This window comes from Cynocephalus volans, chromosome 8, assembly GCF_027409185.1.
Source record: "Cynocephalus volans isolate mCynVol1 chromosome 8, mCynVol1.pri, whole genome shotgun sequence".
Taxonomy (NCBI): Eukaryota; Metazoa; Chordata; class Mammalia; order Dermoptera; family Cynocephalidae; genus Cynocephalus; species Cynocephalus volans.
The window spans coordinates 2,300,706-2,325,566 of NC_084467.1; the positions used below are offsets into that span (position 1 = coordinate 2,300,706).

The 24,861-nt window shown below is 62.0% G+C and overlaps 1 protein-coding gene across 1 annotated transcript in view; it reads right to left on the bottom strand.

Moving 5' to 3' along the window:
- The window catches only part of MEGF6 (multiple EGF like domains 6), a 113,553-nt gene that overhangs the window by 24,863 nt on the left and 63,829 nt on the right, over window positions 1–24,861 (bottom strand). The window contains exons 5-13 of the mRNA XM_063105686.1: window positions 13,179–13,301; window positions 5,271–5,396; window positions 4,273–4,395; window positions 3,121–3,243; window positions 2,826–2,963; window positions 2,090–2,209; window positions 1,516–1,638; window positions 635–826; window positions 137–268 (exon numbers count right to left, since the gene is read on the bottom strand). Coding sequence (XP_062961756.1) covers window positions 137–268; window positions 635–826; window positions 1,516–1,638; window positions 2,090–2,209; window positions 2,826–2,963; window positions 3,121–3,243; window positions 4,273–4,395; window positions 5,271–5,396; window positions 13,179–13,301 — 1,200 coding nt within the window. The remainder of the gene's footprint in view (window positions 1–136; window positions 269–634; window positions 827–1,515; window positions 1,639–2,089; window positions 2,210–2,825; window positions 2,964–3,120; window positions 3,244–4,272; window positions 4,396–5,270; window positions 5,397–13,178; window positions 13,302–24,861) is intronic.

Here is a 24,861-nt window from a genome sequence, read left to right on the forward strand (position 1 = left end):
TGAAAGAAGGAAGGAAGGAACGTGTGGACCCCTCTGCCCAGGGCTGGCGGGGAGGAGTCAAGCCGAACAGACGGCCGCAGGTCCTGCGGTCCAGATGCCCCTGCCCGGCCCCCCGACCCCCACCCAGCAGTCTCACTCTGATTGCAGATGGTCCCAGTCCAGCCCTCTGGGCAGTCACAGCCATCCAGGCCCGGGAGGCAGACCCCTCCGTTCCTGCAGTCATCGCAGGTCAAGCTGCAGTCGTGGCCGAAGGTGTCACCCAGGCAGACTGGGGGCAGACCAGGCAGAGGGGCCTCAGTACCTCACACCAGCCTCAGGCCCTGCCCGGGCTCAGCAGGCACAGAAGCTGGGCTCAGGCCCTCAGGCCGGGGAAGAGGACACACAGAATGTCCTCAGCCCACAAGGGCTCCCAGCGGGGCCAGGAAGAGCCACACAGCCTAGGAACAGCCCAGGCCCAGCCCCGGACAAGCCGTGCAAACTAAACAAGCAGCTCACACTTGGGCCTTGGTCAAACAAGGCGACCGCAGGGGTCGTTCCTCACACCCAAGACCACAGGGCAGACCTCAGCCCGGCCCGAGGGGTTGCTGGCTGCTGTCCCTGAGAGCAGGGGCCCCCAGCTAGGGCTGCCACTCACCAAACTTCTCTGTGAGTGTGTGTTCGCCCCGCAACTCCGCCTCCTCCTCGTCGGCCCCGCCGTAGTCGTCCTGGAAGAGCTGCGGCAGCTCGTCCCGGAGCACCGCGATGTGGGGCAGTGGCCGCACAAAGGGCAGCTGGACCTCTAGGTCCACCGTGGGCACCTCTAGGTCCACCGTGGGCTCCTCCAGGGCTGGGGTAGGACACAGAGGCCCCTTAGCCCCAGCTGCCCACCTGCCCTCCCCAGGGCTAGAGGCTGCACAGCCCTGATAAATCTACGCTGGGCAGGGCTGGCCTGAGCCCCCCAAACTCAACCTACCACCCGCCACCCCTCTCCACCCCACCTCCTCCACCCCCACCCCTGGTTGCAGGGGTCATCCCCGCAAAATTCCTAACACTGCTCCTCAGGACAGAGAAGGCCCCAGGCCCTGAGGACTTGACCCATGCCACCTCTGCCCCCAGCTCCGTCCCAGCTCCACCCTGGCCCTAGGGACTCTGGAGCCTGGAGGGGTGGGATATAGGGCAGCTGCCATCAGTACCAGGGAGAATATAACTTTAGGTCATGGTCCCTTCTCTCACTTGGTCAGTACAGAAGCTGGACCCTCAGGACCCCCTCCCAGTAACACTTTGCCCTGTCAGGACACCTGTCTGACCAGCTCCCTTACCCAACCCTGTGGCCCCACAAATGTCCCACAGCAGGAGGCAGAATAACAGTAGAGTCCACGCAGGGTCCATCGGCCTCTGAGACGGTGCAGACCCAGAGAGGTGAGGGGATGCAGGATCCCACGTTGTGGGGGGAGGCAGCCATGTAAATGGGGGGACAGGGGCTACTGGGAGTAGACCCCAAGAAGGCAGGGAGCATGGTGCCCCAGGGAGACTCACGGGTGCAGCCCCGGCGGTCCTCGTCCAGCCGGTAGCCGGCCTCGCAGGAGCATTGGAAGGAGCCAGCCAGGTTGGCACAGTGGTGCCCACAGCCACCGCGGCCAGAAGCACACTCATCCACATCTGTGGGCAAACCGGGCTGCTGGGGCCTGTGCTCCATGTTGGGGACTCGGGAGAGCCTGCCCACCCCGGCTCTGTGTGCTGGATAGAGGTCCAGGTAGCCAGGCTGGGAGCCAAGCAGCTTGTCTCCCTAATCCAGGGGGTAAAGCCCACCGCACAGCCACCACAGCCTCTGTGGCCATCCTCTTGTCCCCCAGGGTCAGCATGACAGTACACACCTGTCTGAAGGAGGCCAGGCTGGGAGAGTGGCCAGTGACTACAGACTGGACAGAGGGAGCGAGCAGGTCACACAGCCCTACCCATAGCAGGAGCTCAACCAACACCCACAGGTGAAGCTCGGGGCAGGGCTGACACCACACCCACTGAGGGAGGGCCAGAGTCCAGCCTGTGTCCTTCCTGTGGGTGGCCCCGCGGTCCTGGTCATCCTAGCTGCCCTCCACAGGGCAACGCTCACCCTCACAGCTGCAGCCATCGGTGCTGAGCCGGAAGCCGGCGTAGCAGCCACACTCGTACCCACCGGGGTTGTTGGTGCACACCTGCTGGCAGCACGGGGAGTTGGCACAGTCGTCAACATCTGCGGGCACACACCAGGAGCGTGCTGCAACCCAGGCGCCCGCACACCCACGCACACGCACAGCGGCACGCGTCCACACAGCTGACCGCACACGTACCTGCACATGATTCATACACCCCCATGATCACGCGTACCCACGCAGTCACACACACTGGCACAACCGAACACGTTGCAGACAATCTCATGCATGCACGTTCCTGGCCCTGCATACACAGACACACACACAGGACCTGTCACAGCCCAGGGCCACCCTGCCTGCTGTGAACAAGGTGCTGGGACTGGGAGCTGAAGGGTGGTGAGGAGTCCATCGGGGAGTCAGGGTCTCCCTGTGAAAAGAGGACCCTCCCTAACCACAGCACTTTGGGTGCTGCACCCAGACAGTGGGGCCTTCACCGGGTGATGGAGGAGAGGGTGGGTGGGCCAATGCGAGCACCCGGGGTCCTTCCCAGGTCCTGATGCTACCTCTCGCCAGGCCCAGCCCAACACCCCACCCAGCCTGGGGCAGCCAGGGCAGAATGCATGGTGACAGGAGGGAACTCAAACCAGTCCGGATTCAGGGTAACAGCAAATCCACGGTTTGGGGGTGCCATGAGTTCTGGGAGGAACCGGCTCGCACCGATGCAGGTCTTCTGGTCCTCGTCCAGCTCGTAGCCACGGGGGCAGGTACAGAGGGGCCCCGTGCTGCTGTGGCTGCAGCCATGGGAGCAACCGCCGTTGTTGACCTCGCAGCTGTTTACAATCTCCATCTCAATCCCTGCCACAAGACCAGCCACCCAGCACATGGGACGGGGGCTGAAACCCCTGCCCTCCCCGTGCCCCCCAGGGGTCCCACTATAGGAGCTGAAGCAAGCCAGCAGGATCCCGGGTACACGTAGCCCCGAGGTTCTGCTGCCCAGCCACCGTGCACTCACGGTAGCATTGCCAGCCATCAGCGCCCAGCTCGTAGCCTGTGTGGCACACGCACTTAAAGGATCCTCGAGTGTTGAGGCAGGCGTGGGCACACTGGGCCAGCCCCATGGCACATTCGTCCACGTCTGGAGAGGAGAGACCCAAGGGGAGGGGCCTTTCACCACCCGCCTGTCAGGCCAGCAGCAGAGGGTGCACGGCCAGCTGACCCCTAGGGCTCGGCCATCAGCCTCGCTGTGGCTGCGTGGCACAGGTGGTCAGGACCGAATCCCGCTATCCCAACCACTGCTATGGTCATGGCCCCTTGGATTCCTCGGGATAAAGAAGTTGACCCTCAACCCCGTCTCATACTGAGCCTGTCAAAGCCACAGGCACCCAGAGCCAGGGCTGGCTTTTCATGGCAGCAACGACCTCCTGGTGTTGGTAAAGGTGTGACCGCAGGACTCCACACCTGTGGGCACCTGTGGCCATCTGGCAGGACACCGGGGAAACTGACCACTGCCTGCCCTGGATGCACCTTGCTGCTTCAGAGACTCATCCTGAGGGTCACTGGGGCCGGAAGGACCCCTGCCCGGGGCTGCCCCTCCCAGCCCTGCTGTCAGCAGGGGAGTGTCCGAAGTGCACACACGTGCAGGCATGAGGTTAGTTAGCCGCTTCCCACGGCCATGCAGCAGGTGCAGCTGAGGATACAGGAACGTGTTCCAGAAAACAGCGCCCAACTGTGCCCCGAGCCCAAGCAGCACGTCAACTAACGGCCGCGGAGAAAGGAGCGGAAGCCGGTGCTCCAGATGCTTTCCTGAGGCTCCTCAGGGGCGACCCCTCCTTTTTCTCACCGTCTCTTTTCTGTTCTAACGAGCAGGTGTTGCTCAGGTAACACAGAAACACTTTTACAAATAAAAACAAAACCCAGCTGTCTCGCTCACTCCTGGTGAAATGCGACTCTGGCTGGAAGCATCTTCTTGAGTGGGCTTCGCCCCCTCCCTCACCCCCAGCACAGGATGACACTGATGTTGTCCCAGGCACCCAAGGGGGGCAGGACGGGGCCAGACCTGCCCCCAAAAGGCCCAGTTCACGGACGTCAGGTGGCCCCGGAGTCAGACACAGGTCCCTCCACAGTGCCAGGGACGTGCCCTGCTGACCTTCCTTCCTGGTCCTACCTTCGCAGGCCTTGCGGTCCCCTGCCAGCCGGTAGCCCGTGTGGCACTCACAGTGGGCCAGGCCCCGGAGCGCCCTGCACGTGTGCATGCAGCCGCCGTTCCCATCCGCACACGGGCTTCTCCCTGCGGCCGTGGCCCGAGGAATGAAGGCAGGGGGTGAGGGGGACACCGACACCTGCCCCGGTGCCACCCCCAGCACTCTCACCCCTCTCTGCTCTGGCCTGATGGGCTAAGTGGTAGGTCTCCCTCTTCCCAGATGTGGGAAGCCCCTGGGCCACCCAAGTCCCAGGAGCCCACACCCCACCCATGTCCATAAGTCAGAACTCAGGACTCCCAGAGAATCCCACAGCACGATGAAAGTCAGGCCCAAAGGAGGACTTCCCAGCAGGGCAGCCAGGCCCACCCTGGTCAGGTGGGGGGAGCCAGCCCCTCCCAACAGCCTTCTTGTCAGAGCTGAGGTGCCAGGGCCTGCCCCAGGGCTCTGACCCCCCGGCCCTGTGACCCATGCCACTCCGTCCCCACCACTGGCCAAAGTCCCTCACACTCACACCCACCTCTGTCTCCAGCCCTCTATCTCCACATTTTGGGGGGCCTCTGAGTCTGCGCCCTGCCATGAGCACAGCCCTCCTTCCATGCGAGCAGAGAGGAGTGTCCCATGGGGCCTGGCCTGCCTCCTCCACCAGAGCGCAGCAACCCCGGGTGGGCCGCTGTGGAGCTGGGCCTCAGCCCCAGTCCTGGGCACCTACCCCCACGATGCGCCACCCCAAGCACAGCCCTGACGTACAGCCCACCAGGCGTCACAGCAGCACAGGGGCTCCCCACAGAGATCTGCTGCCCGTCCCAGCAGCCAAGGCAGGGGGGCTCATCCTGCGTCTGCCCAGGCTCAGGCTGTGGGTCCCTGGGCAGGTCTGTGGGTTCATGGAGGGCATGGGGGGAGCTCGGAGGGGGTCCCAGCCCCAGCCCTCCCTCCGTCCATCCCAGGGCTGGCGGCTACTCACGGACACAGCGTCTGCCATCGTCCTGCAGCTGGAACTCAGGCCGGCACTGGCAGCGGTGCTGGGTCGCCGTGAGCTGGACACAGCGGTGCTGGCAGCCACCATTGCCCAGGGAGCAGGAGTTGATGGCTGGGGACACAGGGAGGAGCCCAGGTCAGCCCAGGAAGGGTGGCCGGCCGACAGATGCTGGCACACAGCAGAAAAGACACAGCAATCATCTCCTGCAGAAGCCCCCAGGACTCTGTTTTTCCACCCCAGAAGCTGGGGTTTGGGGAGGGTGACACTGCTTCCTGCCGGGCTCACGGGCCTGACTGCACTGTCTCAGTCCACACACAGGGTCTGCAGGACTGTGGCTGTCTCCCTGGATCCCCTGGCCCTGGCCTGCCTGAGGGCTGGACACAGAAGCCCCACCTCAATGGAAGCCCAGTACCCCCAGCAGAGCACAGATTACCAGGGCCGCTGGGAAGCCTGAGAGTGAGGGCTTGGCACCCAGCACCGGAGGGATCAGAGCACATGCTCCCCACCCCTCCCAGGGGTGTGGGCACGGCACCTCAGTCCTTCACACTCGGACCCCAACAGGGCACAGGCTCTGCAAGTCAGTTTGGCTCAGTGGGTGACTGTGTACCAGTGGGTGGACTGGAGCCATGCCCCTCAGCATTCTCAGGGTGGTGGGGAGAGGGCACTGGGCCAGACTGGGCACCCAGGGTGGGCACTGGGCCTCTGCCAGGATCAACAGCCCCCTCCTTGGTGGGGATTTAGTTGCCATCAAGTCTCTGGCAGCCGCCTTGTGGTTAGGGAGGGTGCCGGCCTGAGCTCAGAGGCAAGCCACAAGAATGTGCAGCTGCCTGTGCCCGGGGAGATGAAGCCATGTGCCTGCGGGCTGGAGCCAACCTGAGCCCTGTTACTAAAGCACCGTGACTCTGGGGGGCTGGGCTTTACCCCAAGATGCTGCCTCCTCGGGGACGCCTCCTGGGGGGAATGCCACCATCCCTAGGAGGTGGCTGGCCTAGGGGTCCGAGTTCAGGAACATGATTTACCACCCCAGCATGTGGGATCAGGAGCCCGGCACCCCCAAGGAGCGGGTGCTCTGAGGCCAAGGGGGCTGGTGTGGCCGGAGTGCATGAGTCGCCTCGGGGCCTGGAGAAGGTGGGGACCCCCACAAGGCCGGCCAAAGGCAAAGCGTCCCTTGAAACAAGCTTGTTTTAAAAAACCACAGCAATCAGATACTGCCCTGTCTCCCCACGTGGGGCATCAGTGGGGAGCCCATGCTGAGTGTCCCCTTTGGGACAAAGCCAGCCTCAGGGGAAGGACACAGGGGCAGTGACCACTCCGTCCCCTACCGCACCTGCACTGGCACATGCAGGGAGGAGCCACAGCAGCCCGAGGCCAAGGTAGAACTGAGAGGAGCCCGTCAGCCTCTCAGCCCCCCTCTCGTCCACCTACCCCCAACTCTGCCCTGACCCCAGGCCTGGCCTGCCTCGCCTGAGATGGCACTGCTTAAGCCACTGGCCATCACTCCAGAGGCTTCTGAGCGTGGCCTGAGCTGGCCCCACATTCCCGGGGAATCTGTTTATTCATGCTCACAGCACCAACTGCATCCCTGCTCGGGACATGTAATAGGAACCAGAAGCCCTTTCTGGCAGGGCCAGGCAGGCTCAGAGGAGCGCAGAGCCCTGGGCAGGAGAGCCAGGCAGGGAGAGGCACCACAGACACAGGCCCAGGAAGCCATGGCAGGGCTGGAGAGGGGATTCCCCATCAGCTCCTCCAGAAAGGCAGAGCCCCCCAAAAGGGCCCAGGGACAGCCAGGCACTGGGCCCACTGGAGCCCACCAAGGGCAGGTGGGGAGACTAGGGGGGTCCCTCTGGAGCCCATCCTCTCCCAGCTCCCCTCCACAAAGTGTGACATTCCAGATGCTCCCAAGCTGTGCACACCAGGGAGCCAAGCCCAGGGTCAGCCCGCACATCCTGCTGTGGGTTCCCGGAAAGCTGAACAAGGCATATTTTCTCCAGCACTGGGCAGCTCAGGGAAGGGCTGGGCTCTGTGTGACCAGGACCCAGTGCTGTGGTGATATTTCCAGGCCCCCCAGTCACTGTGCGTCCTAGCTGTGGGACACACATGGCCCAGGGCTCATGCCTGGTTACAGTCTGCAAATCAGGACTGAGCTCAGACCTGAAGCAAAGCTGAGGGCGTCCATCAGAGAACAGGGATTAGGAATTGCCCTCCCTGCATACCCACAGCCCTCACCTGCCTCACCTGTGGACAGGCACCTGCTCACACAGCCGGCTCGACAACCCCCATCTTCTCTCTCCCTTCCAATATAATACTGAAGGAAAAAAGTCCCCGCGGAACAGCGGGAGCCGTCCTGCCGGGGCGTGGGAGCCTGACCTCCTGCACGTCCACGCTTTCTCTGCCCACCTTAGGTTTCCACCCACTTCCAGATCAGACGCAATTGACTGTAGGTGGGGGACAGTCTGTGTCAAGGACTGAATGCTGATGTCCCCACAATATTTATATGTTGAGGTCCTAACCCCCAATGTGATTGTATTTGGAGTAGGGTCTTTTTTTTTTTCTTTTTTCTTTTTGCAGCTGGCCGGTACAAGGATCCGAACCCTTGACCTTGGTGCTGTCACAACACACTCTAACCAACAGACCTAACCAGTCAGCGTGGAGATAGGGTTTTAGGGATGTAATTAAGGTTAAATGAGGGCATAAGAGTGGGGTCCTAATCCTATAGGATTAGTGTCCTCATAAGAAGAGACTCAAGCTCTCTCTCTCTCTCTCTCTCTCTCTGCCATGTGAGAGCACAGCATGAAGGTTGCTGTCTACAAGCCAGGAAGACTTTCTTATGGAAGCCCAAGCAGACTGATGCACCTGGACTCCCCAGACTGCAAATCCCAGGACCCACCACGTCAGCCAGGACAGGTGCATGAGAGCTGCAACTCCACCTTGTGCCAGCAGGAATCGCCACTCATTCCGCGTGAGGCTCGCACTCTTCCAAGGGGACAGGGCCTTCCTTGAGTAGGAACCCGGGCATGGTAGAAAACAAGCTCCCTACAAGGCCGAGGCCTGCGCTGCCTGCACCAGTGCTCTCCGCTCTTGGAGGTGCAGCATTCTGGGGGCTATCCTGGCATCAGGATGCAGCACTTTTGGCCTGGGCATGGATTCGGGGCGTGAGCCATGGCCCGAACACCAAGGTCAGGTGCAGTGGAGGAAGGGCAGGTGGGGCTGTCGACGGCAGATGGCGAGGCACTCAGCAGGCGAGGCTCTGGCCATCCCAGCTCTCAGCTAAGGCGCTGCACTGGGCTGGGGCTGTGCGGTGGGAGGCGAGCCCACCCGCAGCGTGCCAAGTCCATGCTCGCTCTGCTCACGCCACCAAGGCCTGCCCAGTGGTTTCGGGGCAGGCTCTAGGTGGATCTGGTCCCTGCTGTCTTCATGAGGTTTTATAATTAACGCCCTCGGGCTGGTTTCGTTTCTGGGTCCTGAGAGCCCCACACCACCTGTGGCCGGTGGCCACCCGCAGCCCTTACTTCCAGAAAGCGCTCTGCTGTGCTGGTGTCCGGACCAGGATGGCAGGACGGGAAGAGACAATTTCCCGTCCCCCCAAAGGCAGCTCACAGCCCACCCACTGCTCCCCATCTTGTGCATCCTGCCCCTTGCCCAAGTGGGGCCTCCGTGACGCAAGGGCACTATTCACTTATAGCCCACCTAAATGGCTGTCCTTGAGCCCGTGATGTTGCCAGGACCCAACAACAGAATGTGGCCCCTGACAACGTGGTCTTCTCTCCTCGACCCCCGCCAGCAAGAGAACCAGGCAAATACAGGCCCTCCAGCAGAAACAGGGGCAGCCCCACTCCCTCCATGAACCTAGACTGTGCTGACCCTGCACCCCCTGGCCCCCAGCCAGGCCTGGACTGTCCCACCCAGCCCCACCTTCCCAGGCAGCCAGCTCAGCCCATGCTGGGCTGCAGAGGTTCACCGACTGGCCAAGGTGACAGGTGGGCCCTAGAGACAAAAGCTAAAGGATCCGAGTCAGCCTTCGAGGGACGCCAGGCTCTTCTGCAGAGCGGTGGGCAGCAGAGCCTGGACTGCAGCAGGTGGAACTGAGGGAGGCAAGACAGAGAGGGCCAGCCTCGGGCCCCCCCGGAGCAGACAGCTGCACATGACGGAGCGGACCCTCTCACCGCCCTGCCGCCGCGAGCACCTTCCCATCACCGAGCCTCGGCTCCAGCTGCCCATCTCGGAGAGGCGCCCCCACTGTCTGCTTCACTTCCTCCAGAGCATTTAGAGGAGCATCTTGTTTGTCATTTAGGTGGTCCTCAGAGGTCTCACCCATCAGATGCCAAGCTCTGGGGGACAGACCTTATCCGTTTCCTCAGGACCGTAACCCACTGCTCACGCAGCGCCCACCCCTTCCATGGGGCCGGCCCGGGGCTGTTGCTGCTGGAGGGACCCTCTGCCCTCTGCCACTCCACCCAGGGACACAAGGAAACAGCCACATTCAACGCCAGGGTCCGGAAGGTCACACAGCCCGGGCTCTGGGACCACTGGGCGGGTGTTGTGCTGGCTCAGGGCACCCAGCCGCCCAAAGGTGAAGGGCTCCCCCAGCGCAGCGTTAAACAACCTGGGAGTCGTTCTCTTTGGGTTCTGCACATTGGTGCTCCGTAAGGTGTCACCAAAAAGCACAAAGGACACTCCTAGACATGCCAGCCAAACCACTGCTCTGGGCAGGCCCTGCTTCCCATAGCGAGGCAGGAAAGGGGCTGGATCAGGTCCCCAGGGTGAGAAGCAGGCCTACACGAACCCTCAGGCCTCGCTGGGCCCTGCTCTTCCCACCCAGAAACCAGGGGACATGTCCAGGAGAGCACCCTGGTCTGCACAGAGCCCCAGGATGTTTCTGTTTCCCCTGGGGCGGCCAAGGCAGGGGGACTTGGCTCTAGGCCCAGCCACTTCTCGGAGCATCTGAGCCGGCGCAAAATCCTTTTTGTAAATTCTCACTTTTAGGAATGGAAACCTTTATGTTTTTTATTTCCATAAGATCATTTGGAAGAGAGGGACACATGGAGGTTGTGCATTTCCTGTCCTCTACCTGCCTTGGAGGTGTGTTTCAAGGCCCCCTCAAGTGTTTCAAGGCCACCTGAAGCGCTCCTGGGGTCTTCCCAGATCACTCCTGCCCTCAATGGGGCAGCACTCTGAGAGCTCCCAACCCTTACTGCAGAAGGATGTCGTACCCTGTGGGCACCCTCTCCACCCCGGCCTCTGTAATCTGCACTCCAAGTTGCTGGAGGCAAGCCCAAGATTGCAGAGCCTCAGGCCTGTGGGTCCCTGCAAAGCCCCAGGGGAGCTCAGGGCACCCCTCCCCGCTAGGGGGATCAATCGGCTCCACACAGCTGTGTCCCAGCTGTGCAGTCTGCCCCACAGCAGGCTGGGGCGGGGGCGGGGAAGGGGCACGGTTCCTAGATGACTTCTTCCCACAAGAGTCTGCTGAGGGTACCACTGTGAACCAGACTCCACACCCTGCACCCTGGGAGTCCCAAGTGGGGAAAGGAGGGCTGCAGCAGGGGGAAGGGTCCTATGCTTCCCAGTGGCTGGAGGTCCAGCCCCCTCCCCTTTGCAGAGTCCAAGCAGCCTGGCATGGACTGGGCACTGCCCTCCACTGGGCCCAACTGTGCTATGGCAGGAGATTCTCTGGCAGGGAAGCCCTTCAGTTGTGACCTGAGTTGCTCATCTACCCTATCCCCCCAGGCCAGCATCTCAGGTCCACAGCAGCCAGGGGTGGGCCTTTCGGCAACAAGAAGGGGCTCAAGGCGGCGGGGCACCCCTGGAACAAACACTCCAGACTCTACCTAGGAAGAAGCCCCCAGGAGACCCCACAACCACGGGGAAGGCAGCTCCTGGTGGAGCCAGGCCCACAAACCCACGCCTGCCCACTGGCAGGTGTCGCTCCCAGGAATTCCACGTACAGGGAATCCACCACCAACAGCCAGAGTCACAGACCCAGAGTGAGACACCACCATAGAGCAAGGAACAAGCGGGGATAAAATGCCCCAGGAGTGCCGGGTAGAGGTTCCAGGTGATGCCCAGGCAGGGGCGGCCTCAGAACGGGGGTAATCCTCACGTGCCCCACTCCCACTAGGGAACTTGTGTGTACGGGAAGGCGTTTCCCCCACTTGGCTCTGCCAGAGGCTGGTGGGCCCAAGCCACCACGGCGGTGCTTGTCACAGTGAGGGTCGCCACCCATTCCAGGGTGGTGACAGTGCAGTGAGCCTCTCCCAGCATCCTTTAGGAGTGAAACAGACTGCACTAGAAGCCCTCAGATGTATCACCGCAGTGAGGCTTTGGTCTACATTCCCTGCTGGGAGGTGCAGTCCCGGCAAGAGAAAGTGACAGTCTGAGGTCACTCTCTGCATCCAGCCAAACTCCTGAACAGATGAGCACTTCCCACAGTGGGGACAGGCCAGCACACAGGAGTCTCACCCGGCCCTCCAGCAGGAATACCAGGAGGTGGGCACTGGCACCCAAGTAGGCTGTGGAAGCACCAGGAGCCCACCCACTCAAACAGGGTGCACAGGGCTGGGGAGTGACTGCCAGAGGGGGCTGAGAGGTTCCAACAGCCTCCTGCCAGGCTGTGCAGACCATGCCCAAGGGCCCTGGCACCTGACTCTGAAAAGACCCTTTAAAATAAGCAAGTGTCCCAAATCAAGATTTCAGGGGCCCTGAAAATGTACAGACATCTCCCAGGAAAGGCTCCTGGGAGGCAAATCCCAGAAGGTCCCCTTCCAGGAAGGTGGCCAGCACAGTGATCGTGTGGGGTGGGGTGGGGGACAGGGAAAGGCTGAGGGACACCCCCGGGCTTCAAGGCTATTCTTAGCAGCCACTGCCTGATGCTCCAAAGCCCTAAAGAGTATCCCTCCCCTTTGAAGTTATCTACTCTTCCTGTCCTGGTCCATGTGCCTTTTGGGGGCATCTGGATGAAGACCACCATCAGTACAGATGATGGAGACAAAGACTAGGGCGCAAGGGTCCCTGGCCCCGGTCCCTCACAGCGGGGGTCCACGCCCACCCCAGCAGGCTGGGCCGCACCCCTGTCTCGATTGTCCTCAAGTGCACACAACATTCCTGCATCTGTTTCTAATTTCCGACCCAGGGAGACTTCACAGGGCAGCCGTCTGGCTCCCCACATGGCAGCAGGACTTGCGTGTGCACAGAGGAAGGGCCCCCCCGAGGCTGGCAGGACACCCTGCCATATAGCAGCGGGCCCAGGGGGGAGGCTGCTCAGGGTCCCGCTCTGGGTCTCCAAGGTGGAAAAAGCAGCATCCCACCCTCAGCCCCCGAGAGAATGACCCCATACACCTCCCACACAGGCTGATGGGAGCAGTCAGCCCTGTCACTGCAGGACCTGTGTCCAGAGCCAGCCTGCTGCCTGCTGGGGGACTTCTGGGAGTCTGTAGCTGGGGCTTTTTAGCCTGGAGTCCCCTGGTCGCCTCAGGCAATGCTCTCCTTGGAGAAGGGCGACCCGGGCGGCTGATCTGGGGTGGGGGTGGCCCCCCAGGTGTATCCAGAGTCAGCCTGTGGGGTGTCACCCTCAGCCCTGCTACTATACCTCAGGGATCTGGTGCTCTCCCCCCCACCTTTGATCCTCCCATGCTTGCTCAGGCTGCAGTCTGTGTCCCTAGGGACTCCATGGAGCCCACTCCCCACAGCAAAGAGACCCTGCAGCAGAAGTGAAGGTCTGGGTCCTGCTGCTTGGTAGCCCCTCCCCCACCTGCCACAGCGGCCTCACACCACCTCCCTGCCCAGGCCAGTCCTCCTTGGCCAGCCCCCTGCCCCACTGTCCAGACCTGGGCACACCCAGGAGGATGAGGGGACAGCGGAAGCCAGAGCCCATGCAGGGGGTCTCCAGAGGACACTTACCCAGGCAGGTCCTGCCGTCCGTGTGGAGCCGGAAGCTGGGCTTGCACTCGCAGAGGTAGGAGCCCGGGGTGTTCACGCACCTGTGCTGGCAGCCGCCATTGTGTGCCTGGCACTCGTCCACATCTGGGCAGGAGCGGGGGGTGCAGGGTCAACAGCAAATATTCACCAGGGCTGTGCGAGGATGCGAACCCCAGCCTCCTCATCGGCCACACCGGCAACACTCCCGGCGCCCCTCACCCACGCCCGCTGGAGCCGGAGCAGACAGAAGGCAGGGCCCGTCCTCCTGCCCTGGCTGGCCCCCAACGCCTTTCAAGACTGAGCTTGGACACACGCTATTTTCTTAAGTCCAAACCCAGAAAATGCCCTCGGGGAGCACCAGCTGCTCTGCTACGGCCCACAAGCCCAAAAGGAGAAACTGACAACTTTCACAATGACCCTGCCCAGGCTGTGGGGGAAACGTCGAAGAGAGAGGGCAGGGCGGGGGTGCGGGCTTGAACAGTGCCTCCCAAATTCACACCCATCCGAAACCTCAGAAAGTGACCTCATCTGGAAACAGGGTCTTTGCAGAGGTCATAAGGGAAAGTTCAAGATGAGGTCATTCTGGATAAGGGTTGGCCCTAAATCCAATGCCTGGTGTCCTGATAAGAGACACACAGAGAAGGGCTGGTATAGGCGAGACAGAAACTGCGGTGGGGCAGCCACAAGCTAAGGATCGCAGGAAGCAGTGGAAGACAGGAAGGAAGGGGCCAGGAGGACCCTCCCCTACAGGTTTCAGAGAGAGGCGGCCCTGCTGACACCTGGACTTCAGAGTCCTGGCCTCCAGACTCTGAGAAGAGAACTTTCTCTGGTTTTAAGCCACCCTGTTTGCAGTGTTTTGTTAGAGCAGCCCTAGGAAATTAATGTAGGTGGGGTCAGCCTGGGGTTCCCACCCCCCACGGGCTCCCTGTGTGGGGACCGGGAGGCCTGTACTACATGTCCCCAGGACAGGAGGCCCCTGGCTCTGGTCTGGTCTGGCTACCAGGTCTGACTCAGGTGTGCAGAAAGCTCGGGCTGTCCTGGCCTCTCTCTCACCCGGCCGTCAGGCCCACTTCCACTGCCAGGCCTTGAGGCAGGCCAGGCAGTGACCAGAGGCAGACGGAGCAGAGCAGCAGAAAAGGTGGGACAACAGGCTCGCCGGACACCTGTGTGTGCAGACTGCCCGGGAGACACCAAAGACAGGGTGGGAGGGGGCCACTCCTCAGGCAAGGACATAGACAGGAGCACCGGACACAGGCACCAAAGTCCACGCCTGCTACTTAGGCCAGGTGACCCCTTTTCTCCACCAGCCTCTCCAACCAGGCAGCTGGTCTCCCAGATTAGAGACGGACCGGCTGCTGAGAGCCACTGTCAAGTGGGTGACAGACGCACAGACACTCTGCATTTCAGCTACGAGCGAGCGTCTGGGGCCCCCTGGCCAGGGCAACCACAGAGGTCCTGACCGCTGACCGTGCCTTGCCAGGAAAGCTACCTTTGGTTCCAAGTGCCAGCGGAAGATCCCCGCTCGGCGTGGCCGCACTGCAAGAAATGTTATGATTTCAAGCGACAAATTCTCAATTGTGTGGGAAGCTTGGGTGGGCATGCCCAGGTACTGCACAGAGCTGAGGTCTCTCTGGTTTGCTTGACAGGGTTATGGTGTCCACTCTGACCACCAGGGCCTTTCCTACCACGCTGCCCCACCCCCCCGGTTCCCACCCTCTGTCCGCATTAAAACGCCCACCTTTGAGGCTCTCATCCTAAAACTCCAGCCATCTGAGCATATTTTTGAAGGGACCAAAGGTGGCACACGGGGCGCAGCCCTTCGCAGCCACCCCCGGGCCTCCCAAGCCTGCGTCGGTGCCCAGTGCCCACCCGCCGAGCTGTGCTTCTCACACACGAAAACCCTGTGGCAGAGCCACGCTCCAAGAATGTGCTCGGCAATGCAGAAACAGCACGCAACCAGCACAGGAGGCCAGGGTCTCTGCTGGGACCTCCAGGGCCATCTGCTCCAAGCACAAGCCGCCTCCACTCCAGGGAGACCCCAGGGTCCCTCCTAAACCCCGAGACTGCCTCAGAGAAGACCAATGAGACCAAAGGCACCTCCCACCTGCACCACGAAGTCACAAAGTCACGGCCATATCCCTCAGAGGAAGGCTGGGTGACTTGCAGGGAGAAGTTTAAACACAAAGGGTTGATGGGCCTCTGACAGGACCCCAAAGAGCCGCTGAGGAGGAGAGAGGGCCCCAGGGCACTGTGGGAGGTCTCAGGACCCAGGACCATCCTGTGGAGGGGGACAGACCCACACCTGCTGGGCAGGGCAGTACGGACAGCACCCATCCGAGGGGGCTCAGATCCCTCCCTGAGAGACTCCCGTGAGAGTCCCTGAAAGGTAACCACAAGGAGCATGGTGCAGAGCATACAGTAGGTGCTTAGTAAGAGCTGGGAGGTTCTGTAAAATCCCAGGGCTTGGCGAGTAACTCTGATTCATCCTGGGCCTCACCTCTGACCCCTCGGCTAACAGAGACGTTGGCTGTGGTGACCCTGCACAGACAGCAGTGGACTCTGAGCTGCCCTCAGAGCCCTGGCTGGGGAGGACAAGCCAGTGGGCAGCTGCATCCTCACCCGCCAGTCTGAGGCAGGCGGTGCCTGCAGCCCAGGAGGAGCATCTGCCCCCCGGGTGGCCCGGGAGCCCTGCTGGCTGCACAGACGCCAGAGGAAAGGGCAGCCTGGGCCTCCCTGCTCACACCCACCTCCCACGTGACATGACAGCGGCTCTCCTATCGCCCTCCTGCTGCATGGACAGAAATATTTAGACATGAGCATCCCATCCTAATGCTTGGCCCAGCCTCTCCCAGTCCTAACTCCCTCCAGAAACGCTGGCTCCCCTCTGAAACCTCGCCGCCCTTCCCCAGTGGCACCCTTCTCACGAGGGGCTGGCACGCTGACCCCCGCCCCAAGCCCTTCCCATCTCTAAAGCCGCGCTGTCTGGTGGCTGAGAGGCTGCCGTGGAGGGGGACTGGGTTGGTGACTGGCGGTGCCGGCAGCGCGGGTGGAGGGCACTGTTTGCTGTTGGCCAGGGTCAATATCTGGATGCAGCAGGTCAGTTCAAGGCTCAAGGGCTTGGGACCTCCTCCTTCACCTCTCCAGACACAGAAGCCTGCGTATGGGGGTGGGGCACTTGGCCAGATGCCCCCCTGCTAGGGTCCCCTCAGCTTTGAGATCTAGGCATTTAACTGAGCAATCCCCTCTATGGAAATGACCTACACTCAGAAAGCAGGGCAGGAATGAGCCACAGGAACCCTGCCTGCCCCACTCCCAAGGTGGGCCACGTGGTGGCAGACCCCTTAAGTACCGGGCCCATGACCCTGCTGTGGCTGTGGCCATGAGCTGGGGAGCTACAGGCTTAGTACCCTTTAAGGACAGCATGCTCAGCTGAACAACGTCCCCCAAAGATATCCATGTCCTCATCTGCAGACCCTTACACGGCAAAAGGAACTTTGCAGTTAAGGGTCTTGAGACGGGAGGTTATCTCGGAGTACCCAGGCAGGCACAAAGTCATCACACAGACCTCACAAAAGGGAGGCAGGAGGGTTAGAGTCAGAGGGAGGGACAGGGAGGTGCTGCGGGGCCGGCTTTGAGGGTGGAGGATGGGCCGGGAGCCCAGGAGCTCAGGCGGCCACTATAAGCTGGAAGGGGCAATAAACAGATTCTCCCCGGAGCCCCCACTGAGTGTGTGGTTACTTGTGGCAGCAGCCATAGGAAGGGAATACAGAGCACATCACTGTGTCTCAGGAATCTTTTCCAGACTGCAGCAAATCTGAGTCATGGCGGCTCAGACCACCTGAGCTGGACATCCACGGTTCCCAAACATCGGCTCTGGCCAGCCAGGCCCCCTGATTCCTAGAAGTGAGGTCCTCTCTGCCCTCCGGGGGACAGGTCACACAGCCAGGCAACTGGCTCCCCAGCACCTCTAGAAACCAGACATCCTGGTCTCCTCCACCCACGGGCCTGTGCTCAAGGACCAGGCACGTTACCCACACACAGGCCATGCTGTATGGGGTCACGCTGAGCCCTGCAGTGGGACCAGTGCCCTGAGACACGCCAACTGGTCCTCAGACTCTGAAATTCAATCAAAACATCGCCCTCCTGAGCAAGCACGAGGGCGGCCTGGACCCCATGGCAGTGGGGTACCCCCAGCAAAGGCTGAAAGGAGCTTGAAAAGAGGCCACTCTCTCCCATACTTACCAGTGAGAGCCAAGGGACAAAACCTGCACATTCCAGGGACAAGGACCTGGCCTGAGCCAAACCCATGCTGTCCTGTCCAGCCTAAGGCCAAGCTCCTCACCTCGGTGCAGGCCAGGGAGAACCCAAGCAGCTGCCACATGTACCTGGGGAAGAGCCATCTGGCTGGGGCAGTTGGCAGGTCCCGAGCAGGGCTATTTTAAGAAATAGCCGGGCCAGGGCTCTGCTGGGATGTCCCCATGGTCCCACCACTGTCCTTGGCTGAGCTATGTGACTGTGGACTTTGGCAGCCTCATGACAGGATCAGCTGCGCACGCTGGCACACGGTGACATCGCTGTGCCAACACAGGGTGGTTCCCTTGGGAACCAGGCTAGGCCTGTGGTGTCTGCCAAACGGGGCTGGTGGTGCTGTGGGGAGCCCATCATGATGTTGTTGGGAGCCTATGGGGTCCCCACCAACCATCACTCAAGTCCCACCAGCTCCTGGCCCAGGAAAACACACTGGGTGGACAGATACAGCTGTCACCCATGAACCAGCTGCCTCTGCAGAAACCACCCAAAATAAGCCCCTTCTGACAATTCTCCCACACTTACAGGAAATTCAGAGCCCTCTGGGACCCTGCCAGAAAGCTCCACTCAGGGGTGGTTATCAAGTTCCAAGTCCTGCTTTATCCCCAAACATGCCACAGGTCCTCATCCCAGGGAAGTGCACAAAATTACTTACAGACCCTTCTCTCGCACCCCTCAAAAGCCAGAATGGGCCTCTAGCAGGGCAAAGGCTTCCAGCTCCCCAAAGCTCAGCCCTGCCCAGCCTGAGGCCTTTGGATGCCATGGTCTAATGGCATTTAGTGCCACTCATGGTGGAGAGATTGGCCGGTCTAGCCCTGGCTGAGCCACCGAGCAGGATGGATGCTTACCTAGTGTGGGGGGAGGAGTACAAACCCTGTTGGGCCAAGTGACCGAGTCAGGGGAGGCAGGCAGCCTTGCCACAATTGAGGGCCTGGAGCTCAATGTTCCAGGTGCCCTGCAGGCATGAGAGAGGCAAAGACTCGCCCCAGGGGACTGAAACAGCTGAGGAATCATCTCAGGGGACTAGGAGGGCTTGGTAGGGAGGTCCCGCTGCCCCCCCCGCCCCCCCGCCTCCCAGGGACGATGCAGGCGATGACTCACTGGGAGCCGCACACACCCCCTCCTCGAATTCCTGAGGATTCCCAGCTCCAACCTCTGTAGATCCCAAAGAAGCTCAAAGGAGCCACCTGAGGGGTGCTGGCCTGGTGCGGGCAGCAGATGCCCACTGCACAAAGAAGCAGAGGGGACCACGGACAGGGGGCATCCTGCTTCCTGCAGCAGCTGGAGTCCTCAAGTCAAGGGCCTTGGGGCTGACTTTGCAGACCACTCAGCCGGCCAGGCCTGTGAGGCTTGGGGAGGGGGCAGGCACCTGCCACATTCATACACCTGGCTCCAAAGGTGCCAGGCTCTTGGAACTCTGGCGGGGGAGACTCAGCTCCGGGGGTCCCAGAGGGCCTCTCTCCAGCCTACTTTCTCGTTTGACTCCTGGAGCTGTTGGTGCCTAGAGGGGAACACCCCCTGCACCTACAGGCAAAGGCAAAGGGATGTTTTTCCTCCCTCCAGTCAAGTGATCTCTGCTGTCAGCAGTCTGATTCCTCGGGGACCTGTCCCAGAGACAGGGGCCGCCTGCCGGACACTGCCCCAGCCCTGGTCTCTCCAGCCTGCAGGCTGTCAGCGGGGCCAGTGCAAATTTTAAAAGAGGAAACAAAGAGAGCGCGCCGCCCGCCGAGCAGGCACCCTGGTCCCGCCTGCCCCCACCCCAGTTTGCCCGGCTCCCACCTGGCCTCTGATCACCAGCGCTCACGGGGTAGCCGGCCTGGCCCAGGTGGCACGGGTAGCAGCCCCTCCAGAGGTAGCGGTAGTGCGTGCCTGCGACACGCGCCAGGCTCCCCAGGAGCCCGAGGCACCAGAGCGCCACCAGCCCGCCGCGGCCCCAGGACGCCTCCATGGCCGGGAGCGCTGCGCCCTGAACCAGCAGCCAGGCGGGGGGCTCGCGCTGGGCTCCGGGCTCCGGGCTCCGGGCTCCAACGCTCCGCTCCACTCGGCGCCGCCCAGAGCAGCTGTGGGCCTGGCGCCCCCGCCCCTTGTCTTTATGCTCTCAGCTTTCCCTCCGCCCCCTGCAGGTAAAGGACAAATCCTCGGGCGCCCTGGGGGGCCGCCCCGGGCCCCGCCCCGCCCCAAGCATTCCTGCACGCGTTCCCGGACTGGACCCAGACACAGCCCCACGCACAAACGCAGGCACCCACTGACGTGCAGACAGACCCACGTGGGCAAACATGCACACGAGTCACACAGACTGGAAAACTCAGGCACGCAGAGACGTGCGCAGACACGCACACACATATGCACAAACACGTGTGTTCGGGCGCCAACACGGAAAAGAAACCAGAGCAGAGAAGGGAGCCATCCTGGCGAGGCCGGAGGCCCCGCAGAGGCGGCTTGGTGGGTGGAACGCGACAAGAGTGGGGAGGGTGGGGAGTCGGAGGCAGTCTGAGGCCCAGCACCAAAGTGGAGATCCTGGGCATGAAGATGTCCCCACCTCCCAGGCCCAGTGTTTGGTTCCCTGCATTATCTTCCCTCCAGTGGACCAGGGTACCCAGAGGTAGCCTGGACGAGAGAATCCCCCCACCCCAACAGCAGGCGGGAGAGGGCCAGAGGGCACGGAGGACTTACGAGCAGGGCGCCAGTCATGCACAGGTGCTGAGCCGAAAGATCACGGAGTCACCTCCATCTAGCCCAGAACCTTGGGCCTCCACTTTGCTAAAAGGCACAGCCCAGGCCCCAGCTGCACAGGGGGCTGGCGTCCCAGGGAATCACACATTCGGGCCTTGACAGCACGTGACCTGCAGCCATGCCTTTTCGAGGGAAGCAGGTCTGGGATTCCAACTTGGGCGGAGCCTCCTGAGCCCCTATCCTCTCCGGGTCCCTTCTCTCACCTGTACTCGGGGTCAGGCTCCCTCCCTCCTCCAGGGCTGCATGAGGATAGAAGAGCTGTGCTCAGTGTGACTGTCGGTAGCAGGGACTGACACAGCGCCCCAATGGGAAGCACTGAGCTGTTCCCAGGCCCTCAGGAAGTTCCCTTCCATCCCCCCACGTGTGGCATGTGTCCCCTCTCTGAAGACTACAGGTGGACGCAAGGCCACGGGACTGGGGACCACTTCAGAGGCAGAAAGCTTGAAGACATGCCACAGCCGCCAGAAGCAGGCGGGTCAGTTTCACTGGGCCATAGATCTGGGAGCGCCAGCGGGGTGAGGGGGTGCAGATGCACAGTCCCCGAGCTGTTTAGGGACCAACAGGCACTGGGTGGATGGTGAGGAAGGAGGGTGAAAACCACAGCCAGAGCCAACTAGGTGCCCGGTGCGTGCCAGGCCCTGGGCTTGAGGAACGCACCTGCCATCCTCACCAGGTCCCTGCAGGTGAGGCCACTGTTCCCCTTTTAGAGGTGAGAAGACTGAGGCCGGGGCAGGAAAGACACTGTTCTCATGACAATCCAGGTAGGCAGAGCCCCGGAGATTCAAGAGGGAGAGAGCCCCACCCCGGCGGAGCCCAGAAGCAGAGTCTCCACCTTCTAACACAAGCCCAGCCCAGTGCTGAGATGTGCAGAGGGTAGTCTCTAAGGGCTGGTGGCCCTGCCCAGCCCACCTGCGGGCAGGGGCCAAGGGGGCAACCTTGAGTCCCGTGGGAGAGAGGCAGCCTCACCCAGCCCAGCATTGTCTCGCCTTGCCTGGTCCTGTCTGCAATCCAGAGGGCAGCCAGCCATCCCGCCTGCTGGCGCCCAGCAGTGCAGAGACAGGCCTGCCTGGGTCCTGCCTGTCTGCTGAGGCCTCCTGGGCGAGCCCCTCTCCCGCCCTCGCTCTGAGCGGCACTCCGAGCACACTCCAAGCCCTCGCCTTGGGGAGCCTACATGACCTCCCTGACACAAGCTGTCGGATCACTTCCACACGGGCTGGCACTGTTCACGATCACAATGTGTGTCCCGTTCACCAGGAGCTCACAAGCAAGTTCTGACAGAAACTTGAGGGTCCCACCCTGTGCAGCCACTGCCAGCAGGGCCTTTTCCCCAGTGGCTTCCGTGGAGGTGGGAGCCAGCTTGGGCTGGGTGCGGGGGCGAGACACCAAGGTCTGCCTCGGTGGCTGGGCCGGGTCTGCAGAGGGCCAGGGGCCCTGGAGACAATATCCATCTCACGGAGAGGTGCTGAGACATGCAAGGAACCTCAGATTCCAAAGTCACTGTCACCAGCAGGAGACCAGGCCTGGAGTCCCTCCGCTCAGCCCCCTCTGGGGAGGTCTTCCTCACGTGGCACCCGAGGTGACACTAACTCCCGGCTCATGCAGTCTTCGCCACCACCCTCCAGGGCCAGGGTTGTGGGAGGAGGAACCTAACTAAGACAGGAAGCGGAAAGCAGACACACGAGGGAAGGAATCAGCAGGGGCCACCCCACCCTCGGTCTCCCCACCACACCCAGGTCTTGCCCACCTGGGGAAAGCGCTCCTGCCTTGTCCTCTGTCTCGGGGAGGAGGGTCCTGGAGCCCCTCCGTGAGGCCCCCATCAGGGAAGGGCAGGTGCTGGGAGTCTGTCCCTGGGCCAGCCTGTGGCCACCGAGCGTGAGCATGGAGGCTTATGCCAGCTGAGGTACCCACACGGCGGGGCACACACACCGCTCTCCTAGGAAGAGTAAGAGCAGCTGAGCTGTCTCGATCGTTTCTGTATGTGTGACAGGCCAATGATCGTGGTTAGACATAGGGCGTTAAATAAAACATGTCATTCGGACGGATTTCACAGATTTCTTTTTCCTTTCTTGGTGTGGCTGTGAGAAAATCTGGGAGGACAGACATGTTCACGTGCCGGGCTCACACCCGATCTCTGTTGGACACCCGCCAGCCCTGCTGGTGATGGGCAGAGAGGCATGAGGCCTCGGAGAGCTGGGAGCCGCAGAACCTCTCTGTGCCTCAGTTTCCTCGTTGGTAACAAGGGGTGGTAATAATAGCGCTTGACCGAGGGTTGATAAAAGTCAACGAACGTCGGAGGCCGGGTCTGGATCCCCTCCCCAGGCCCTTCACTTAGGCCCAGCAGTGAGAACCATGACAGTGACATGTCCACAGGTGATTCCCAGGGGTCGGGGGAACAGTGTCCTGGGACTGTCCACTTCCCATTCTGTGGTGGAGGTAGCCCTGGTCCTGAAGGCACCTGGAAGCCCCAGCCAGGCTGGCCAGACATGAGTCAAGGACACAAGCACTGGCCTGTCCCAAGATAGCCATCACCCCTGCCCCTCAGCCCCCTCCCCGACCTCGGCACCCCCCTCACAAGCCACCTGGGACCACTGCCCTTGCCCTCTCGCCCCACTTGGGGTTGCCAGTGCCCTTTGTATGGACCTGGACCTGACTCCCACTCAAGCCTGAGTGGAGGTCATTCACTGCCACGTCCATCCTGGGGGCTGGCAGGGGCTGCTTCGGGCCCATGTCCCCAGTGTCCAGCATAGGGCCGGGGCACAGTCTGGGCTGGGCAGATGTGGGCTCCAGCTAGTGAAGGGCTGTGTGGCACAGACGAGTCCTAGGACCCGCCCGGGGCCTCAGCTTCCTCATCTGCAGCAGGGGCCTGAAGCTAGGGGCCCCACGTGACTTGGGAAGGGGAAACGAGGCAGGTGTATCACCCCACATTCCCCACAGGGTCCGGGGAGCAGGGGGGCCAAACACAAAAGCAGCTGAGCCTCCAGGGGCAGCTCAAGGAGCACAATGAGGCCTTCGGAATGCTTCACGGCAAGTTTGGGCAAAAGACAACTTTTCTGCCTGGAAGCCCTCAAGAGCTACGTGAGGCCTCGGGGTGCCACCCATAGTGTCACCCTCAACAGACTCCAACAGGCCGGCAGGGAGGCTGCTCCGGCACTGAGGCTCAGCCGGCCCCTCTAGCTGCTCCCAGCCCCATGCAGCCGCCCTGCCCGCCCCGACGCTTCCCTTCCACGCCCGCCTCCTCTCCTCCCAGGCACCCAACACCCACCTCTCTGCCCCTCATACACAGGCCCACAATGAAGCCCTCATTCTGCCCAAAAGGAAACCTGAGTGGCAGGCACCCCCCGTGGGTGGCCGAGCCCTGCACTCGGCATGCAGCCTGGGACATCCTCCCAAGTTCTCGCTAAGTCTGCTCCAGAGGACAAATGACTGCCCAAGATCACGCAGGAGACAGGCGCCAGCCAGAGGGACCAAGTCTGACTCCAACCCAAATCCTGTCCTCACCAGGCCACCTCCTCAGGATCCTCCAGATGAGGAACCCTGGCGGGCAGCAGGCAGCGGGCAAGTCCTCCAGGTGGGCACGCAGCCTCTCCTGCTCAGCCGCCCTGCAGGCCGCAGCAGGTACCTCACAGATCGATGGCCAAGCTCTGTGACGCAGCTGCCCTGGACAGGGTGTCCACCGGGCCTCTGCCTCTGAGTCCATCCCTGGACAAAGTGTCTCTGGCCACAAGTCCTGGCTCTGCCATCCTCTGGGTGGCCCTGCCCTCCCGGAGCCCCAGCTCCTGCTGAGTTGAGATGCCCACTCTTCCTCCCACCTGACCGGCTGTGGGCTCTGATGCAGGCTTCAGAGAGCACCAGCTCAGAAGTCACCTCTGCAAAACCCCACCCAGGGCCAGCTGCTGCCGCCTCTGGGCTGGCCCGCTCTCGGCCCGTCCTCTCTCACTCACTCACTCATTTTTCATTCAATGACGTGTGTGCCCACTGTGGGCAGCACATGGTCCTGGAGTGCAGCAATATCTCCCCACCCAACCAAGACGTACGTCCAGGTCCCCAGAGCCCAGGACAAGTCCTGGTACAGATGAGCCACAGTGGCACCTCCCTGAAGCTCTGGGAGTGCAGCGGGCTCTGGGCCCTCCACCCCTCTGGAACTCAGGCATGGCCATGGGGGACAGTGGCTGCCGTGCAGAATGCCACCAGCAGTCCAGACAGCACCCGCGGCCTCCCACCGTCCCCCCTCCGTGCCACCGAGCACAACCAGGCTCGCGGCTGTGGGGTCTGGAAGCTGTTTGGGAAATGCTTTCCCGATGCGGAACCACGGCTGGGCGTCTCTGCCCGGTGGAATGTCTGTGTGTCAGCAGAAGGAGCCCTTCTCCCCACCCCCAGGCTGGCTCCAGCTCCCCAGCCCAAGCTGGGGGACTATGGGGCTCCTTTGCCAGGACCCAGCCTGGGACAAGGGCCTGAGGCCACCGCTCCTCCTTGGTGCTAGGCCCGTCCCACCCTAGAGCCCTGACTCCAGAGCTTTAGAACAGAGCTGGCATATTCCCAGGGGCAGCTGGAGCCAGGGGGCAGAGCAGGGCCCAGCTGACCCTCTGCTATGGGGTGTCTGTCCCTCCCTACTCACCTCGACACC